The sequence below is a fragment of the Manis pentadactyla genome, chromosome 4, assembly GCF_030020395.1.
Source record: "Manis pentadactyla isolate mManPen7 chromosome 4, mManPen7.hap1, whole genome shotgun sequence".
In the NCBI taxonomy this organism is placed as follows: Eukaryota; Metazoa; Chordata; class Mammalia; order Pholidota; family Manidae; genus Manis; species Manis pentadactyla.
In genome coordinates, this window is record NC_080022.1 from 146,892,172 (window position 1) to 146,910,982 (window position 18,811).

The 18,811-nt window shown below is 37.6% G+C and overlaps 1 protein-coding gene across 1 annotated transcript in view; it reads left to right on the plus strand.

Moving 5' to 3' along the window:
* The window catches only part of LOC130683240 (serine/threonine-protein kinase TAO1-like), a 58,032-nt gene extending 40,290 nt beyond the window's left edge, over nucleotides 1-17,742 (plus strand). Inside the window, 5 exon segments of the mRNA XM_057499500.1 lie at nucleotides 1,291-1,530; nucleotides 5,452-5,664; nucleotides 6,576-6,758; nucleotides 16,648-16,908; nucleotides 16,911-17,742. Coding sequence (XP_057355483.1) covers nucleotides 1,291-1,530; nucleotides 5,452-5,664; nucleotides 6,576-6,758; nucleotides 16,648-16,908; nucleotides 16,911-17,096 — 1,083 coding nt within the window. The 3' untranslated portion in view covers nucleotides 17,097-17,742.
* The last annotated feature ends 1,069 nt before the right edge of the window (nucleotides 17,743-18,811 follow it).

Below are 18,811 nucleotides of genomic sequence, written 5' to 3' on the forward strand. Positions count from 1 at the left end.
GATCTGGATATTTGTCCATTATATTTTTCGGTAAAGAAAGCATATTATATACCTATAATATATTTTTTTATTCAATTTTAAAACTATATGTTTTCATGCAATAGTTGTGTCATGACAGCATGGGGAAGGTTGGGAAACATATGCACCAAATGTTGGCCCCTGGAGAAGGGGCAGCAGAGGCGAAAGGGCCAAGTCTGGCTTCCTTCGACAGAGAAAAAGAGAGAGTGTGTGTGAGTGTATGTGTGTGTGTTGTATATTTGATCTTTTTAAACTGAAAAAATTGTTGTAACATTTACTGATCATGAGGTAGGTATTCTGAGAGCTTTCCACTTATGAATTCATTTCAGCCTCATGTTAATTTTATGAAACAGCTATGTTATGGTCTCCATTTGAGAAGTGATGAAATTGAAGCACAGAGAGTTTAAGTAATTAACCCAAGGACTCACTGCTAGTTGGTAGCAGAGCCAGGGTTTAGAAAGCAGGCAGTCTAGCCCTAGAGTCTTGTGTTCTTTTTTGTTTGTTTGTTTGTTTGTTAATATTTTGTTAAGGTATGATTTATATACACTCTTATGAAGGTTTCACGTGAAAAAACAATGTGGTTACTACATTTACCCATATTGTCAAGTCCCCACCCATACCCCAATGCAGTCACTGTCCATCAGGGCAGCAAGTTGCCAGAGATCCACTATGTCCCTTCTCTGTGAAACACTGTTCTCCCCGTGATCCCCCACACCATGTGTACTAAACATAATACCCCTCAGTCCCCTTCTCCCTCCCTCCCCACCCACCCTCCCACACCCCTCCCCTTTGGTAACCACCAGTTCATTCTTGGAGTCTGAGTCTGCTGCCATTTTGTTCCTTCAGTTTTGCTTCATTGTTATTAGAGTCTTGTGTTCTTAACCACTACACTATACTGGGTATACTGCATGTAATAGAATTGAATGTATACACTGAAGAAATTCAAAGGATGACTTAGAAGTCCTCTTCAAATACAAAATTAGGAAACATAAATGAAAGAGAGTGGAAAGGACATTAAGTCTCTTGGGACAGATTTGATATATCTTAAGCTTATTGCTAAAAATAGTATAAATAGCTAATGAACAGATAAGGAAATTATGCTACCAATTACCCATTTTCTACAGTTACAGTAATAAAACCCTAATACTTACTGTGCAGTCATTATTAAATCAGAGGATTACATCTATATCCTGGTTATTCTGCTTCTTAGGATTTTTTTCGCCTGGCACTGTACATCAGTAAATTATGCCTTTGTCTTTTGTTATGAATTAGGAGTTAAATAAGAGGCAGACTCAAATGGACTTGGAGCATGCAACGCTACTGCGACATCACGAATCCATGCAAGAACTGGAGTTCCGCCAGCTCAACACAAGGCAGAAGATGCGCTCTGAGCTGATCAGACTGCAGCATCAAGCCGAGCTCACTAACCAGCTGGAGCATAATAAACGGAGAGAACAAGGACTAAGGCGAAAGCATGCCATGGAGGTTCAACAACAGTCTAAGAGTCTAAAGGTAACTTTAGCCTAAGCTTCTTGACAAAGGAGAACAGATAAAAGGCATCATGTAAACACTAAAAGTCTGAGCCAGATGTCTGCCATAAAGAAATTGAATAAGCTTTTTTTCTTTTCATTTTAAGCATGCTTGGTTAGTTTTGATGTAGAGGGTCTGTAGCTACAGATTTCTGCTTATGTATTTCTCAGCAGAGTACCAAAAAATGGCCAGAACATTTTCACTGCAGAAAGTGCCATAAATGAGATTCAAAATTCTTATTTTAACTGTACCCAGATGTCCAATGTTGATACTACAACTATATATCAACATACTAACCTGTTGGCTTCTCTCTGTTGTTCCAAGTTCTATAGTTTTGGGATCTTATTTCCTCTGAATGTGATTTGTATCCAAAAGAGGCAGTAAGTTCTTGATTAGTACAGAAACCAGTGAATGAAAAATGCCTTTTTACTCCCTCTCCCTTCATTGTCTATACTCATCCTAAGAAGAATAGTGGAATTATCACATTGTTACTCCCATTCTTTCTGTGCTTGGTAGCATAGGTAAGACCAGGGCATGTGTAGTTGGAGTGTATTTTTTTAATTAGCACATCAGAGTGAAGCAAGCTATTATTATATGCCCTCTTGTAGACAAATAAGGAAAGACAAGTGTTGGTGATATATAATTTCTAAGGACTTTAAATTTTGTATTTGCTTTGCACAGACGAATTTATTCATAGGATACAAAATTCAAAAGATGCCGAAGTGTATTTATTATAAAGTTAAAGGTTTCCCTCTCCTTGTCCTTTAAGCCACCTGGTCCAGGCCCCTCTACCAAAATTAACCAGAGTTAACAATTCCAAGGAATTTTCAAATTTTATAACTTGTAATAAATATGTGAAGTTTAATCACATGCATCTTAATAAACAAAAAACTGAAACAACCCACTATATATGTTGTCATCCATAGTAGTACGTCAATTAATCTGTACAAGTCTGCACATTTTAAACTTTTATTTACATCCAATAAGGCCCAGATCCCACAGTATCTTCTTTACCCCCTTTTTCAAACTCTTTGACAATTTAATTATAGAACTATCATGTAACAACACTTACCTGAATAACTGTCCTGAAGTGAAGTGAACTTCACTCACAGAAGTAATCTGTGTCAAAACCAGAAGCAAAATCAGAGGTATCTCTGATTCCTATTCAGCTCCATTCATACAGGTTGTCCTGAACAAAATACAGAAGCAAAGCTAAGATTCACCCTTTCCTTGTGAATCTAAGTAAAATGTTACTTTGCTGTATCTTCAAAACAGCTAATGAACATCGCTTCCAGAGTGGCTCATATGTTGACTACCCACATAACCATTATTAGTTAATGCTTATGAAAATCAGAATTCTTAATGATTGTCCAGATTTATTTTGTCTTTGTAGTAGCTACACAGTACAGTTTCCCACCAAAAGATATTTAAAGCATGTCTATAAAATTAATTACAATTTTAAAGTGAGCAGCACCCAGAAGTATACCACACTGAAAGCTTCCTGGTTTTCTTTGGTCAGACCACAAATCTGATATGACTTCATTTCTCTGGGGCTTGGCATAGGTTAGTTGTTTGCTGTTTAACCCTTCCTTTTTTTCCCTGTTGTTACAGCCTTCTCAGTTTGAAAGCTTGTACAACACTAGTCTTATTCTCACAGATACTATTAAAAAATCAAGGGGAAAAATAATGTTTCACAATCATAGTCAGACCTTGGATAGAAAACCTCCTTCTCGTGATAATTAAGCTCAAGATTTTCCATTAAAGAAATTCTTCTGTTACCTTTAGTGGGAAAGAAAATCACCATGTTCCTCTTAGTTGTATATATCTACCTACTTACACAATTTGAACAAAACAGACTCTTTTTCTTTAAATTAAGGTATCATTGATAAATAATCTTATGAAGGTTTCACAAGAGCACATTGTGGTTTCAACATTCACTCATACTATCAATTCACTCATACTATCACCCTCCAACCCCACTGCAGTCACTGTCCATCAGCGTAGTAAGACACTACAGAGTCATTACTTGTCTTCTCCGTGCTGTACTGCCTTCCCCATGACCCACCTATATTGTGAGTGCTAATTATAGTGCCCTTTAATCCCCTTCTCCCTCCCTCCCCACCCACGATCCCCAATCCCTTCCCTTTGGTAACCCTAGTCCCTTTGTGGAGAAAACAGACTCTATTTTAACACCAGGTCATTTCATTTATGTAAGTAACAGTTGCAATTTTTTTAGGTAAATTTTTATTTACTAAGTAATAGCTCAACTGCAATAGTGGCAACTATTCCAGCTTTCTCCAAGACTTTAAGGGGGATAGGAGGACGTCAGTGTGCACACTTAGATAAGCTGACAGTATTTGTAGACACTGGGCACCATTTCTGTGGAATGACTTGGGTAAACACCTATTGTCTATCTGCCATTTCTTCATCTGCCATCAGGTGATGTTTTGTCAGTATTAAGTGATTAAGAAACAACTGGAACACGTTTATCCTGCTTTCACTTGAGTGAAACATTGTGGGATGTAGTTAATTCTTGGTATAAGTATTAATCTTGTTAAAAAAAATTTTCAGGGCATTCCTTTTTGTCATTAGCTAGCGATACGGAGTACTATAGTTTTCTTGGCAAAAATATTTGAATATTTAAAAGTTTTTTAAAGAATGGAGTCTGTTACACAAAGTCAGAAGAGAATTCTAAATTTCATTGTTCCATTCCTAACTTGGAGGAATTTTATTAACCAAGGGCAGTATTTAAGAGCAGTGCTAAGCCAACTAAACCAAGAGTTTGTCTTTCTAGCTAGACATTTCTTGACCCTTCACAGAATAAAGGTACATAACTATGGCTTAGTACCTCAATTGGTGTAAAATGCAGAAAAGGATATATATTTGATTTTGTAGTATTGGAGCAAAGAGTGTGAACTATTTCCTTGACAAGAGTGTTTGGTCATACATGCATCTGCACACTGACTCAACCATTCAATATCTGGCAATATATATATTGAGGGAAATAATTTCAACTATAGGTTCTGCCTTTGTGTAGTAAATGAGTGTTGTTACTTGTAGGCTTGAGGGATATACCTTATAAAATATATCTCATCTTACTAAGTTTTGTTAAAACTTGAGTTCACAGAAAAATTAACCTGTGATTTAAAGCCAGAGTTTTTCTGTTTCTGAACCCAAATTATTTTATCTCAAAACTGCTTATGTAGTTCATGTCTGTTATCATTACCGCAAGAAGGGTTGTTGTCCCTTCCCTTGCCTCATAACTTTTCTTTGACCTTTGAAAGATTAGTTAACTTTCAGGTTTTTGCTCATGGTGCTAAAGAGTAAACCCTTATGAAGTAGTTTCTACCTAGTTCAGTATCATAAGGAAAAGACAATTGTAATAACAGTATCAGTCAGTTACTAGTGCCCTACTTTTATGGGGTCCATCACAGACTATATTTACAGTTGAGATTGTCATTAAAAGAAATTGGAGCAAAATGTCTTAGACAAGGAACAGAGTAAATATACTTATTTTCTGCTTCAGAGATCTGATAAAATACTGACTGGCCAGTAAAATTATTTTATATATACTAAGTGCATGAAAAGAAATATAATTTTCTGCCATCTATATACACAGTTATCAAAGGTAATTTTAATATTTACTCACTTCACTAAATTAAAAACAAAATAAATGTTGCCTGAAGTACTATGATAAATGAAGTTCTTGGTATTCTTATGTTTTAGAGTTTGTTATAAAATTGCAAGGAATCCAATGGTTTGACCCAAGTATAGAGGTACCTGTCACCTTATGATCTGAGTTTTTGTTTCCTCTTCTTTTCTATTCTAGCCTTTTCATGTAAGCATAAGCTATACCAAATGCCATATGTTAAAAATTATATGTCTTGCTTCTTTTCTTTACAGTCTAAAAAACTCCAAATCAAAAAGCAGTTCCAGGACACCTGTAAAATCCAAACCAGACAGTACAAAGCTTTAAGAAAACTCTTACGGGAATCTACACCAAAGAGTGAGCGCAAAGCTGTTCTGAAACGGCTTAAGGAGGAGCAGACCCGGAAGTTAGCCATCTTAGCTGAGCAGTGTGACCACAGCATTCGTGAAATGCTCTCCACTCAAGCCGTAAGTTTATTTTACTTAGGCAAAACAAATATAGTGCCCCTTTCCTTCCACCACATTAATAAAATCCCAACAATTAAAATATTAAGGTGGAAATGAAAATCCTGCGGCATCTTGGGAAATAGTGCTGCTGGTCCATATTCTTCTTGTTCTCAGCATTGCTTGGAAATATGCATGATGTATATATAATCCTCTTTGATACACTTGGACATGAGGTTCTCCATAGGCTCTCTGCTGGTGCCTTGCAGGGGTTTAGTACAGATACCAGCAGCATATCAAGATTGGAGAAGCAGCTTTGTTAAGCAGAGTTTGAAAAGTAGTACTTGATTGGGAATCCAGGTGGTTCCATTTGAGTGCAGATACAAAATATCTGCTATGTTAAGTTTACGGATATTTTCTTAATTGGCCAGATAGTAAATATTTTAGGCTTTGTGGGCCAGGAGGAAAAATTGGGGTTATTATGTGGGTATTTACATTGCCATTTAAAATATGTCCATTTCAGATTGTAAAAACCATTCCTAATTAGTGGGCTGTTGAAAAACAAAAACAAAAATCAGGTAGCTGTTCAGATTTGGCCCATAAGCTGTAGCATGCTTGTCCCTGTTCTATAGTTATTTCCACTGGAGAGAAAAGATTCAGAGTCTTATATCAATCAGAATCTATATTTTTCTTTAAAAAAATAATGATTATTTAGGCATCATCCAAGTAGCTTATGATAGCTTTATCCTTATAATGCCATCATTGGTACTATGTTTTCCTTTTTTCGGAGATGTTTACTCCAAGATGTAAGCGAGAACAGCTGTGCCCTATAGAAGAGTAGTCTGTCTTAACTTACACCTCCTCCTTTCCAGACGTCATGAAAAGATAGCTCATAGCTCATAGGAGGATATATCTGTTTTCTTTCTCTCTTTCAGCTGCATTTGGATGAAGCACAGGAGGCAGAGTGCCAGGTTTTGAAAATGCAGCTGCAGCAGAAACTGGAGCTGCTGAATGCATATCACAGCAAAATCAAGCTGCAGGCTGAGGCACAAGATGATCGAGAGCTTCGGGAGCTTGAACAGAGGGTCTCCTACCGCAGGGCACTCATACAACAACAGGTATAAGTAATAGAAAAAAGTAATTGTGGGGAGGTGGAGTCAAGATGGCGGCATGAGTAGAGCAGTGGAAATCTCCTCCCAAAACCATATATATATATATATATATATATATATATATACACATACATATTTGGTATCATTAATCTACAATTACATGAAGAACATTATGTTTACTAGGATCCCCCCTTCACCAAGTCCCCCCCACAGGCACCTTCACAGTCACTGTCCATCAGCGTAGTAAGATGCTGTAAAATCACTACTTGTCTTCTCTGTGTTGTAGAGCCTGCCCTGTACCCCCCCATATTATACATACTAATTGTAATGCTCCCTTTCTTTTCCCCACCCTTACCCTCCCTTGCCAGCCATCCTCCCCAGTCCCTTTCCCTTTGGTAACTGTTAGTCCATTCTTGGGTTCTGTGATTCTGCTGTTTTGTTCCTTCAGTTTTTCTTTGTTCTTATACTCCACATATGAGTGAAATCATTTGGTACTTGTATTTCTCTGCCTGGCTTATTTCACTGAGCATAATACCCTCTAGCTCCACCCATGTTGTTGCAAATGGTAGGATTTGTTTTCTTCCTATGGCTGAATAATATTCCATTGTGTATATGTACCACCTCTTCTTTATCCATTCAACTACTGATGGACACTTAGGTTGCTTCCATTTCCTGGCTGTTGTAAATAGTGCTGCGATAACATAGGGGTGCATCTGTCTTTTTCAAACTGGGCTGCTGCATTCTTAGGGTAAATTCCTAGGAGTGGAACTGCTGGGTCAAACGGTATTTCTATTTTAAGCATTTCGAGGAACCCTCCATACTGCCTTCCACAATGCTTGAACTAATTTAAATTCCCACCAGCAGTGTAGGAGGGTTCCCCTTACTCCGCAACCTCGCCAACATTTGTTGTTGTTTGTCTTTTGGATGGTGATATTCCTTACTGGTGTGAGGTGATATCTCATTGTGGTTTTAATTTGCATTTCTCTGATGACAAGCGATGTGGAACATCTTTTCATGTGTCTGTTGGCCATCTGAATTTCTTCTTTAGAGAACTGTTTATTCAGCTCCTCTGCCCATTTTTAATTGGATTATTTGCTTTTTTTTCTTGAGGCATGTGAGCTCTTTATATTTGGATGTCAACCCTTTATCGGATCTCTCATTTATGAATATATTCTCCCATACTGTAGGGTACCTTTTCAATCTATTGATGGTGTCCTTTGCTGTACAGAAGCTTTTCAGCTTGATATAGTCCCACCTGTTCAGTTTTGCTTTTGTTTCCCTTGCCTGGGGAGATATGTTCATAAAGAAGTCGCTCATGTTTATGTCCAAGAGATTTTTGCCTTTGTTTTTTTCTGAGAGTTTTATAGTTTCATGACTTACATTCAGATCTTTGATCCACTTCAAATTTACTTTTGTGTATGGGGTTAGACAATGATCCAGTTTCATTCTCTTATATGTACCTGTCCAGTTTTGCCAACACCAGCTGTTGAAGAGACTGTCATTTCCCCATTGTATGTCCATGGCTCCTTTATCATATATTAATTGACCATATATATTTGGGTTAATGTTTGGAGTCTCTATTCTGTTCCACTGGTCTGTGGCTCTGTTCTTGTGGCAGTACCAAATTGTCTTGATTACTGTGGCTTTGTAGTAGAGCTTGAAGTTGGGGAGCAAGATACCCCCGACTTTACTTTTCCTTCTCAGGATTGCTTTGGCTATTTGGGGTATTTGGTAGTTCCATATGAATTTTTGAACTATTTGTTCCAGTCAAAACCATATATATTATTGAAAATACAACAAATACAACTATTCCTAAAAGAGAGACCAGAAGACACAGGGCAAAAGCCAGACTACATCCACAACCTGCGAGAACCCAGTGTCTCACAAAGGGAGTGAGATACACGCTACAGCCATGTGCGACCCGAGCGCCCCTCACCCCAGCTCCTGGCAGGAGGAGAGGAGTCAGAGCGGGGAGGGAGAGGGAGCCCAGGACTGCTAAATAGCCAGCCCCAGCCATCTGCACCGCAGCACAGACACACAGTGTGTGGTGTGCTGGATGCTAGGGAAACAGGACAGGAAGACCTGTGAGTGGGTCCCCACTGCTGGCACCCCTGGGACAAAGAAAAGCGAGTGCCCTTTGAAAATCTTAAAGGGACAGGGGCTTCACAGCTGGATGGAAGCGCCCCAGCACAATCGGCCCAGTAACTGGGAATCCCAGGGAACTCCAGGTGCCCCAACCACCTGCGCAGCAGCGCAGCTCGGAGGCCCCTCATTGTGATAAACAGCCTCCGGCCCGTTCCCCCTCTGGCGCGACTCCACCATAGAGGCATTGGCCATGCTCAGAGCAACTGGGAAGAGCTTCATCCACAGCGGCTCAGCAAGAATCAGACACCCCGTCTTCGAGCAGCTGCCCAGCACAAGCCACTAGGGGTCACTGTTCTCCCAGGAGAGGAGGGCCACAAACCAGCAAGAAGGGACGTTCTCCCAGCCATCACATGCGCCAGCTCCACACAACTACCTCTATCGCCATGAAAAAGCAGAAGAATTTGATCCAGACCAAACTAACAGAGACAACCCCTGAGAAGGAGTAAACCTAACCAATCTTCCTGAAAATGAATTCAAAATAAAGGTCATAACCATGCGGACGGATCTTCAGAGAAATATGCAAGAGCTAAGGGATAAAGTCTGGAGGGAGATTACAGAAATGAAACAATCTCTGGAAGGACTTAAGAGCAGATGACGTGCAAGAGGTCATTAATGGAATAGAAATCAGAGAACAGGAATGCAGAGAAGCTGACACAGAGAGAGATAAAAGGATCTCCAGGAATGAAAGAATATTAAGAGAACTGTGTGACCAACCAAAAGGAACAATATCCACATTATAGGGGTACCAGAAGAAGAAGAAGAGAGAAAAAGGGATAGAAAGTGTCTTTGAAGAAATAATTGCTAAAAACTTCCCCAAACTGGGATAGGAAATAGTTGCTCAGACTACAGAAGCACACTGAACTCCCAATAGAAGGGACCCAAAGAGGACAACACCAAGACACATAATAATTAAAATGGCAAAGATCAAGGACAAGGACAGAGTTTTAAAGGCAGCTAGAGAGAGGAAAAAGGTCACCTACAAAGGAAAACCCATCAGGCTATCATCAGACTTCTCAACAGAAACCTTACAGGCCAGAAGAGAATGGCATGATATATTTAATGCAATGAAACAGAAGGGCCTTGAACCAAGAATACTGTGTATCCAGCACAATTATCATTTAAATATGAAGGAGGGATTAAACAATTCCCAGACAAGCAAAAGTGGAGTGCATTTGCCTCCCACAAACCACCTCTACAGGTATTTTAGAGGGACTGCTCTAGGTGGGAGCACTCCTAAGACTAAATAGATGTCACCAGAGGAAACACAAAAGAGCACAGAATAAAACAACCAACATATAAAGAATGGAGGAGGAGGAATAAGAAGGGAGAGAAATAAAGAATCACCAGACAGTGTTTATAACAGCTCAATAAGCGAGTTAAGTTAGACAGTAAGATACCAAAGAAGCTAACCTTGAACCTTTAGTAACCATGAATGTAAAGCCAGCAATGGCAATAAGTACATATCTTTCAATAATCACCCTACATGTAAATGGACTGTATGCACCAATCAAAAGACACAGAGTAATAGAATGGATAAAAAGCAAGACCCATCTATATGCTGCTTACAAGAGACGCACCTCAGACCCAAAGACATGCACAGACTAAATGTCAAGGGATGGAAAAAGATATTTCATGCAAACAACAGGGGGAAAAAAGCAGGTGTTGCAGTACTAGTATCAGACAAAATAGATTTCAAAACAAAGAAAGTAACAAGAGATAAAGAAGGACATTACATAATGATAAAGGGCTCAGTCCAACAAGAGGATATAACCATTATAAATATATATGCACCCAACACAGGAGCACCAACATATGTGAAACAAATACTAACAGAACTAAAGGAGGAAATAGAATGCAATGCATTCATTTTAGGAGACTTCAACACGCCACTCACTCCAAAGGATGGATCCACCGGACAGAAAATAGGTAAGGACACAGAGGCACTGAACAACACACTAGACCAGATGGACCTAATAGACATCTGTAGAACTCTACATCCAAAAGCAACAGGATACACATTCTTCTCAAGGGCACATGGAACATTCTCCAGAATAGACTACACACTAGGCCGCAAAATGTGCCTCAGTAAATTCAAAAAGATTGAAATTCTACCAACCAACTTCCCAGACCACAAAGGTATAAAACTAGAAATAAATTGTACAAAGAAAACAAAAAGGCTCACAAACACATGAAGGCTTAACAACATGCTCCTAAATAATCAATGGGTCAACGAACAAATTAAAATAGAGATCAAGGAATATATGGAAACAAATGACAACAACAACACAAAGCCCCAACTTCTGTGGGACACAGCAAAGAAAAGTATATAGCAATCCAGGCATACTTAAGGAAGGAAGAACAATCCCAAATGAATAGTCTAATTTCACAATTATTGAAATTGGAAAAAGAAGAACAAATGAGGCCTAAAGTCAGTAAAAGGAGGGACATAATAAAGATCAGAGAAGACATAAATAAAATTGAGAAGAATTAAACAATAGAAAAAATCAATGAAACCAAGAGCTGGTTCTTTGAGAAAATAAACAAAATAGATAAGCCTCTAGCCAAACTTATTAAGAGAAAAAGAGAATCAACACACATCAACAGAATCAGAAATGAGAAAGGAGAAATCACGACAGACACCACAGAAATACAAAGAATTATTAGAGAATACTATGAAAACCTATATGCTAACATATGGATTCCTAGAAGAAATGGACAACTTCTGAGAAAAATACAACCTTCCAAGACTGACAAAGGAAGAAACACAAAATTTAAACAAACCAATTACGAGCAAGTAAATTGAAGCAGTAATCAAAAAACTTTTGTTCTTACCTAAATAAATTGGAGAAAAAGTTGGATAGTAAAGGAAAAAACTTTAGTAATTGCTTGGGAGAGACAAGGAATAAGGATTAGGAATATACTTTATTCATTCATCCTTGGTCTGGCACTGTACAGATTGGTAGATTACTAGAAAACAAGGTAAAACCAGTTTTACACAGATGAAGAGTTAGGCTGAAAATATTATTTCTAGATGTATCTTTATTTTTTTTTACTTATTCTGTCATATACATTAGAACAAGAATCCCTAAATTCACTTGTATCTTTTAAGGTACTGAGGCTCTATGTCTGTGTGTGTTTGGAGAAAGAATAATGGGCAGAAGATTTAGAGAAAGAAAGAGAGGAAAGACATTTGTTTTGAGTAGTAGTAGAATATCAGTTGTATCCAGGATTGAATGTTATGTTCCAGAATTCCTGAGCCATAAGTTCTCAGCAGCTGGTATGGTCTTAGGTGCATTGGTCCCTTGTAAGTTACCATGTGCCTAAGGGTTCTGTCTATTAAAAATTGTCATTGCTTCTGGACTATTAATTGGCCCATAGATTTTCCTCTGTTTTCTACAGTTCTTGTGATAAAAGTAGAATACCTCATTTATATTAAGAAAATATGGTCTTAAGGTGTTGCTATTTCGCTGGCTCAGCTGTCTTTATTACTGGCTCCTTTGACAGTTACTTGCCTCTGAAATTGATCTCAATTATGTTTCTCGTTCAAGATGGGCAGATTGAAACACATATAAATTTTTAGAAAAATGTAGTTGTCCCATGTACAGAATTCATAAATCTGCCTGATTTCAACTTGCATATTTGAAATTTAATCTAAAGTTCCATCTCTTATGCTTCAAAATTATCACTAAAAGAAAAACCTATACTATTTCTGTAACAGTGTTGAGAGAGAAATATTGGTAGTTTTATTTGTATTTGTAGCTCCACCTAGTGGCTCAGTTAAAGAGTGCTAATAAGTATCTTAGGTGTAGTCTTATTTCAATATATGAACTAAGGCCTTTATGTTCTACAAAACCAGGTAAAATGTTGGCATAGAGCTGATAGCATTGCCAGAAGTGCAGTGGAACTCTCATACATTGTTAGTGCATTTTGGAAAGCAATTTGGAAGTATGTATTGATCTTTGAAAATGTTAAGCAAAGAATTTAGAGAAAAGAAATCCTGAATACAGTAAAAGCAATATGCATAAATATGTTAATTATAGCATCATTTATAATGGTTTAAAACACCTAACCATATAAAATAATTAAGTGCTCATGACCAAGCCACTTAAAATCTTACTCAACCATTTAAATGATGGCTACAAAGATAGTAATAATGGGGAAAATGCTTATGAGGTGTTGAATAAAATAAAGACAAATCACACTTAAAGTGAATTGAACTAATGCTTATAGTGGCTATATTAATATAGGAGACTGGTTGTGATGGTTTACATTATTTTGATAATGGACATGCATAAGGTCATTTAGTATTAAAAATAATAAAAGAAACAGTGGAATAAATCTACAGTGCTTTGAGTTGCTACTTGATTTTTAGGGCTCATGTTTACATTTCAAGTGAAGTGCATGAATATAAAGCAGTTTGGGGTCAGCCAGTTGGTTACTCCCAAGGCCGTGATACACCCATGGTATGATTTGTAAACATCGTAACATCTATATTTTCTGTACTTTGTGCTTACTGATTGTACAGATAAGAAACAGTCATCTGAAAATAGAGGTGGAACCAGAGAGAATGTTAGTTGTTTCTAGATGAATAATAATTCTGTTTGAAGATTGCTTTGAGCCTCCAAATGAACCAAGAACTGTCCTCCAGGTCACCAGCAGAGTAAGCCTCAGTTGAGGCCCACATGAGGTCTTACTGCAACTTTTCTTGTGCTTCATTTACATTAAATTTCAGCAAAATGACAACATAACTATAAACGTTAAAATTCTATGTGAATTTCATACATGCATAAAAAGTGGCAGTATTTCCAAGTATAAATAGGCTTTTCTTTGTTTTATCATTTCCTTTAATTTTTCCTGAATATTTCACTTAGTATCAATAACATGGTTGGTAGTTTTTAAATAAGAACTGACAATTGGAATATCTTATAGGACATTTCAAACTGAAAGTATTCACACAAAAATATCACATTTGATTTCAGAAAAGATAGGTTAGGAGAGAAGTCTCAGAAGTCTTATATTCAGTGAAACCACCCTTCTTAATTAGTTTTAATTTTTATTGAAAAATATTCTGAGTTTCTTAAATGACAAAACTAATTCAAAACAAAATTGAAGCTGTGCTTACTGAATAAAAGTGGATAAGCATTAATGTGTTTAACATTTTTATCATGAGTTTCCTTCAAATAATATACAAGGCATTCAAATTAGTTAAATCCTCAGTACAAGCCTATCATTTATTAGGTCCTTTGAATTAAATGTTCTTAATAAATGGAGTTTTGAAAATTTAAAATAGAAAAGAAAGAAAAATATTTAAAAGAAAAATTTGAAGTTATTTGAATCCTTGCAGATATATTAATTTAATTCTATATGAATTGGGTATTTTATATGTAGATATTAAAGAGTAGAAAAGTTATTTTACAAATACACATTTTTTTAAATTTGGCAATTATAGAGAAACAAATAGAAATTAAAATGTCTTTAATCCCACCACTCAGAAGTCACCACAGACAATTTAATACCTTTCCCTTAAAAGAAGCATTGTGTCTAATCTAAGTTCTCTTTCAACCTTCATTACGAAATGCCCTCTTTAAACCTTTGTAACACTTGAGCACTTAGAGTTTAATAATTTTCAAATTCACCCTACCAAAGTCCTATTTGTAATTCCCCACACACATTTTATCATTTTGCATGCCTTTGCCCATGTTCCCTCTGCTGAAAATATCTTTCCCTTCCCTTGTCTTCTGGTAAACTTGTGCTTTTCCTTCAGAATCCAGTCTCTGTCACCCTCTCTGAGAAGACTTCTTTGCCCTACTCTTCTTCCCCTATACAGTGACTTACTCCATCCCTTTGTATTTCTGCTTCACCTTATAAATCTGTTATTACTTCTGATCACATTATGTGGTAGTTTTTTATTTGCATGTGTTTCCATGCTAAATTGTGTTTTTTATAAAGGGCACTTTAAAAAATGACATATAAGAGGGGACGTGATAATATGGGTGAATTTTGTCACCACAATGTTGCTCATGTGAAACCTTCATAAGATTGTATATCAGTGATAACTTAGTAAAAAAAAAATACACAAAAATTAAACATATCCGTTGAGCTAGATTTCTGTAGAGAACAATGACTATTGGTTTAAGTCCTCAAATATCTTGAAACCTAATTGAATATTTATTTAAAATACTCTTTATTTCCTATTTTTAAAAATCTTTGTGTCATGGAAATTTTCAAACATACACAAAAATATTAGTGGAATTATTAAGAATTAGTACAATGAAGTCCCCAAATACTCATTACCCAACTTCAACAGTTACCAGTATCTTGCTAATATTTCATGTGTTTCCCCACTCCACATGCAGCTTTTTAGGGGGGCAGAATATGGGGCAGAGTATCTGGAATATTTTAAAGCAAATCCCAGCATAGAATCATTTCACTCCAAACACAGATAAGGAAATAAGGACTCTTTTACTTTAACATAGTCATAATTCCACTGTGTTAACTAACAAAATTATAATAAATGTTTAAGATTACCTAATACTCAGTCCATACTTAAATTTTCCTTTGTATCTAAAAAATGTCTTCTTGGTTTATTTAGACTGGGGCCCAAACACGGTCTAGACATTGCATTTGATTGTCTTTTAAGCCTTTCGGTCTCCCCTGCCCTTTCTTGTATTATTGTGGACTGGGTCATTTGCTCTGTAGGAATTCTCACCTTTGGATTTGGCTGATTCCAACCTCATGGTGTCACTTAATGCATTCCTCTTTACTTTATATTTCCTGTAATCTGGTAATTAGATCTAGGGGCATGATTATATTAAAAAGTTTTTTTCCTTTTAAAAATTTTGGTGAGGAATTTTCGTAAGGGTTACTGTGTTACACTTCCTTTTGCATCACATCAAAAGATGTATAATGTCTAGTTGTCCCACTTTGAAGTGATATTTGATGAGTGGGTTCAGGTATTCTCATTCATTAACAAGTTCTCCATCAGCTTCTTCCCATTGTCATTGACTTTATTATGTATTTTTTCACATTAAAAAAATTTATAGTCAGCTGTATGTATTTGTAAGCCTGTGAGTTGTCCAGAACTGATTGTGATGGCTACCCAACCACTAATTTCTAAGTACATAGAGTGTCCTAACTTTCTAATGGAAACTTTATAGTTTTTGTTTGTTCAGTGCCTTCACTTACACTCTTAATCCCTTAATGCTCTGATCTGTGTGGAATATGGTATCAGATGAGGTTCCATTTTTATTCTTTTCCAGGTGGTTGGCCACTTGTGCCTGTGTTGTTTTTCCCATTAAATTAATTAGTGCTTTCGTTCTGCATTAAAAACTTACAAGCTTCATTCTGTTTCTGTTTTACTAATTGCTGGTTCCTACACCAATACCATATTTATTTTATTAGAGTGACATGATGGTATGTCTAATAAGGCTAGATTTTCCTTATACATTTTCTTTTTCATTGTTTTTACCTAGTGGATTTAGTAGCCATTGATGATAATTGCCTTCATTTATTATTTTAATAGAGGTTAAGACCTTTGCTTTTAAGAACTTGTTTTTATATATTTTAGCAATATAAGTTATATATGATTCCTACAGTACATCTCTTTGATTTTTAAATGTACATCCTTTAAAATAGCCTGAGTGGACATTTTATGATTCACTTTAAACCACAATAATTATTGCTTCTGTAGTTTATAGATTTTTTAAAATAAATGAGCTTTCTTTTTGCTTCACCCCCCAAACCACAACAGATAGAAGAAGAGGTACTGACGTTTCAGAATGAATCTACGGAACGAATACAAAGCCTGCTGGAGCGTCGAGCAACACAATTGAACGCTTTCAAGTCTGAAAGCGAAAGACTAGGTTTTAGTAACCTTTCCTCTGACGCATTCAGCCACAGCTCCTCCAGAGCTTCTGATTTGCCTCACAGTCCAACTGGGGGTCCAGGACCTCACTCGGGGCATCCCATAGGTGGCCCACCACAAGCCTGCGGCCATCCAATGCAAGGTGGGTCCCTAGTCATGGAGGTCACCATTCCACGCCAATGCCTTGGGTACCCCGAGGTAGCAGTATGGGAGTTGGCAATGGCCCTCAGGCTCTGAGGCGGACAGCTGCCGGGGGACGGACCGAACAGGGCATGAGCAGAAGCACGAGCGTCACTTCACAAACATCCAGTGGGTCACACATGTCTTACACGTAACTTAATAACTGAGAATGGCAATTCCGCTGAGCTGGCTGCCACTACAGACATCACCCCAGCAGCCTCCTCACTTGGCTAATACCGTGTGGAAGCTGAGTGCATGTGGTATATTTTACTCATTTTTGTAAAGCGTTTTGTTTTGTGTTTACTAATTGGGATGTCATAGTATTTAGCTGTTGGGTTTTGTGTTTTTTGTTTTTAACTTTTGGGGAAATTTTATGAAAAGGGGAATTGGTGTGTATGTGTATTTATCAAATATGCAGACACACACACACACACACATAATGCACGTAGGAAAAAGAAACTGGTTAGATAGGGTATTTTCTGAAAACTGCAAAAACAGAATTCAGCAGTGGCCTGAGTCATCATCACCTTTGGGCAACTCCATCCTAAGAAATTTGTGAAAAGATCTAAAGCCTTTCTCCGTATACCCCACCCAGATTCTTATGAGCCACTCACAGCAGGGAGCATGTGCCAGAACAAGTTATTATGGAAACACCTGTATCCCCTCACCAATGTATTTTGTTTATTAAATAAATGTATTTTGTCTGACTTTTGTTTATTAAATTGGCCTCATTTGAAGTAGGAAAAAAAGTAGAAATCCATGAACACTAAAGGGTTGCATTGACTTTTTCAGAGAGAAGACAACCTAATTCTTTTTCTCAATGCTGCAAGTTTGTCAGGGACTTTTTTTTTTTGGTCCATTCAATTGTGCCTTCTTTGAGGCATGGTGAGATCGAGGTGCTTCAGGGGGTCACACGTTTTGTGGGAATTGCTTCGCAGCACTGATCTGGGTCATCTTCAGCCCCATCAATACTAGTTGTGAGACCTTAAGCACAGCTTCTCTGACCATGATTCAAAAGAAATAGGAAAACAGGTGGTTTCTGGCTGGAACAAATGAACCAGTGTGAGACTCATCAGCCATATTATGGTTCTCAGAGTGTGTGTGTCTGTGTGTGGGGAGTGTACAGTGGGCAGCCCAGGCCCAGCCTGAGAGCCTCAGAGATGCCCATCTTGCAGGCCCTTCCCAACTTTGCAATGGAATTAATAACTGGGACGTCTGGCTTTGTAAGAACTGGAGAATAGATTCGGATCAGAAAGTAGATGCCATTTCATCATAGAAGTCTTTAATAGACTCGGAGAACAGGATCTAGCTACTTTGACTGTTTCATTATATTCTAACAGACCAAATTAAGGTCTATTCACAGTCTCAGTCTTTTCATAGGGAACAACTCATGAAATAACTTTCCCAAGGTCATGAGTCAGATGAAGTAGAAACTAGAAGCCACATCTCCAAACTACCTCAGTGCTCTATCCCCCACACAAGTTACTAATTGCCCTCTGGAAAATATCTCTACATAGATACCATTGATAATCAGGGAATTTTGAGCTTGCTGGCAAATTATTAGCCCAGAGCAGGAGGCCAGGTTGTTGATTAAACAGAGCCGCTACTGGTTAATGTTGGGCACAGAGGCTAGATCTACAAAGCAGCACCTAGAGGATGGAGGGTGGACAGGGGGCTCTGCCAGCTCCACAGGTGGGCGAGCATGGCTCAGCACACAGAGCTTCAGAGGACAGACAGAACATTTCTTTCTGGGCATTCAAAAAATAATGACATGCCATCACTGCAGGGAAACTGTAATTTATATATTATTCAGAGGCGAACGAGTTGGAGATTTTTGTTCAGCCACACTAGTGATAAACACTAGGGCAAG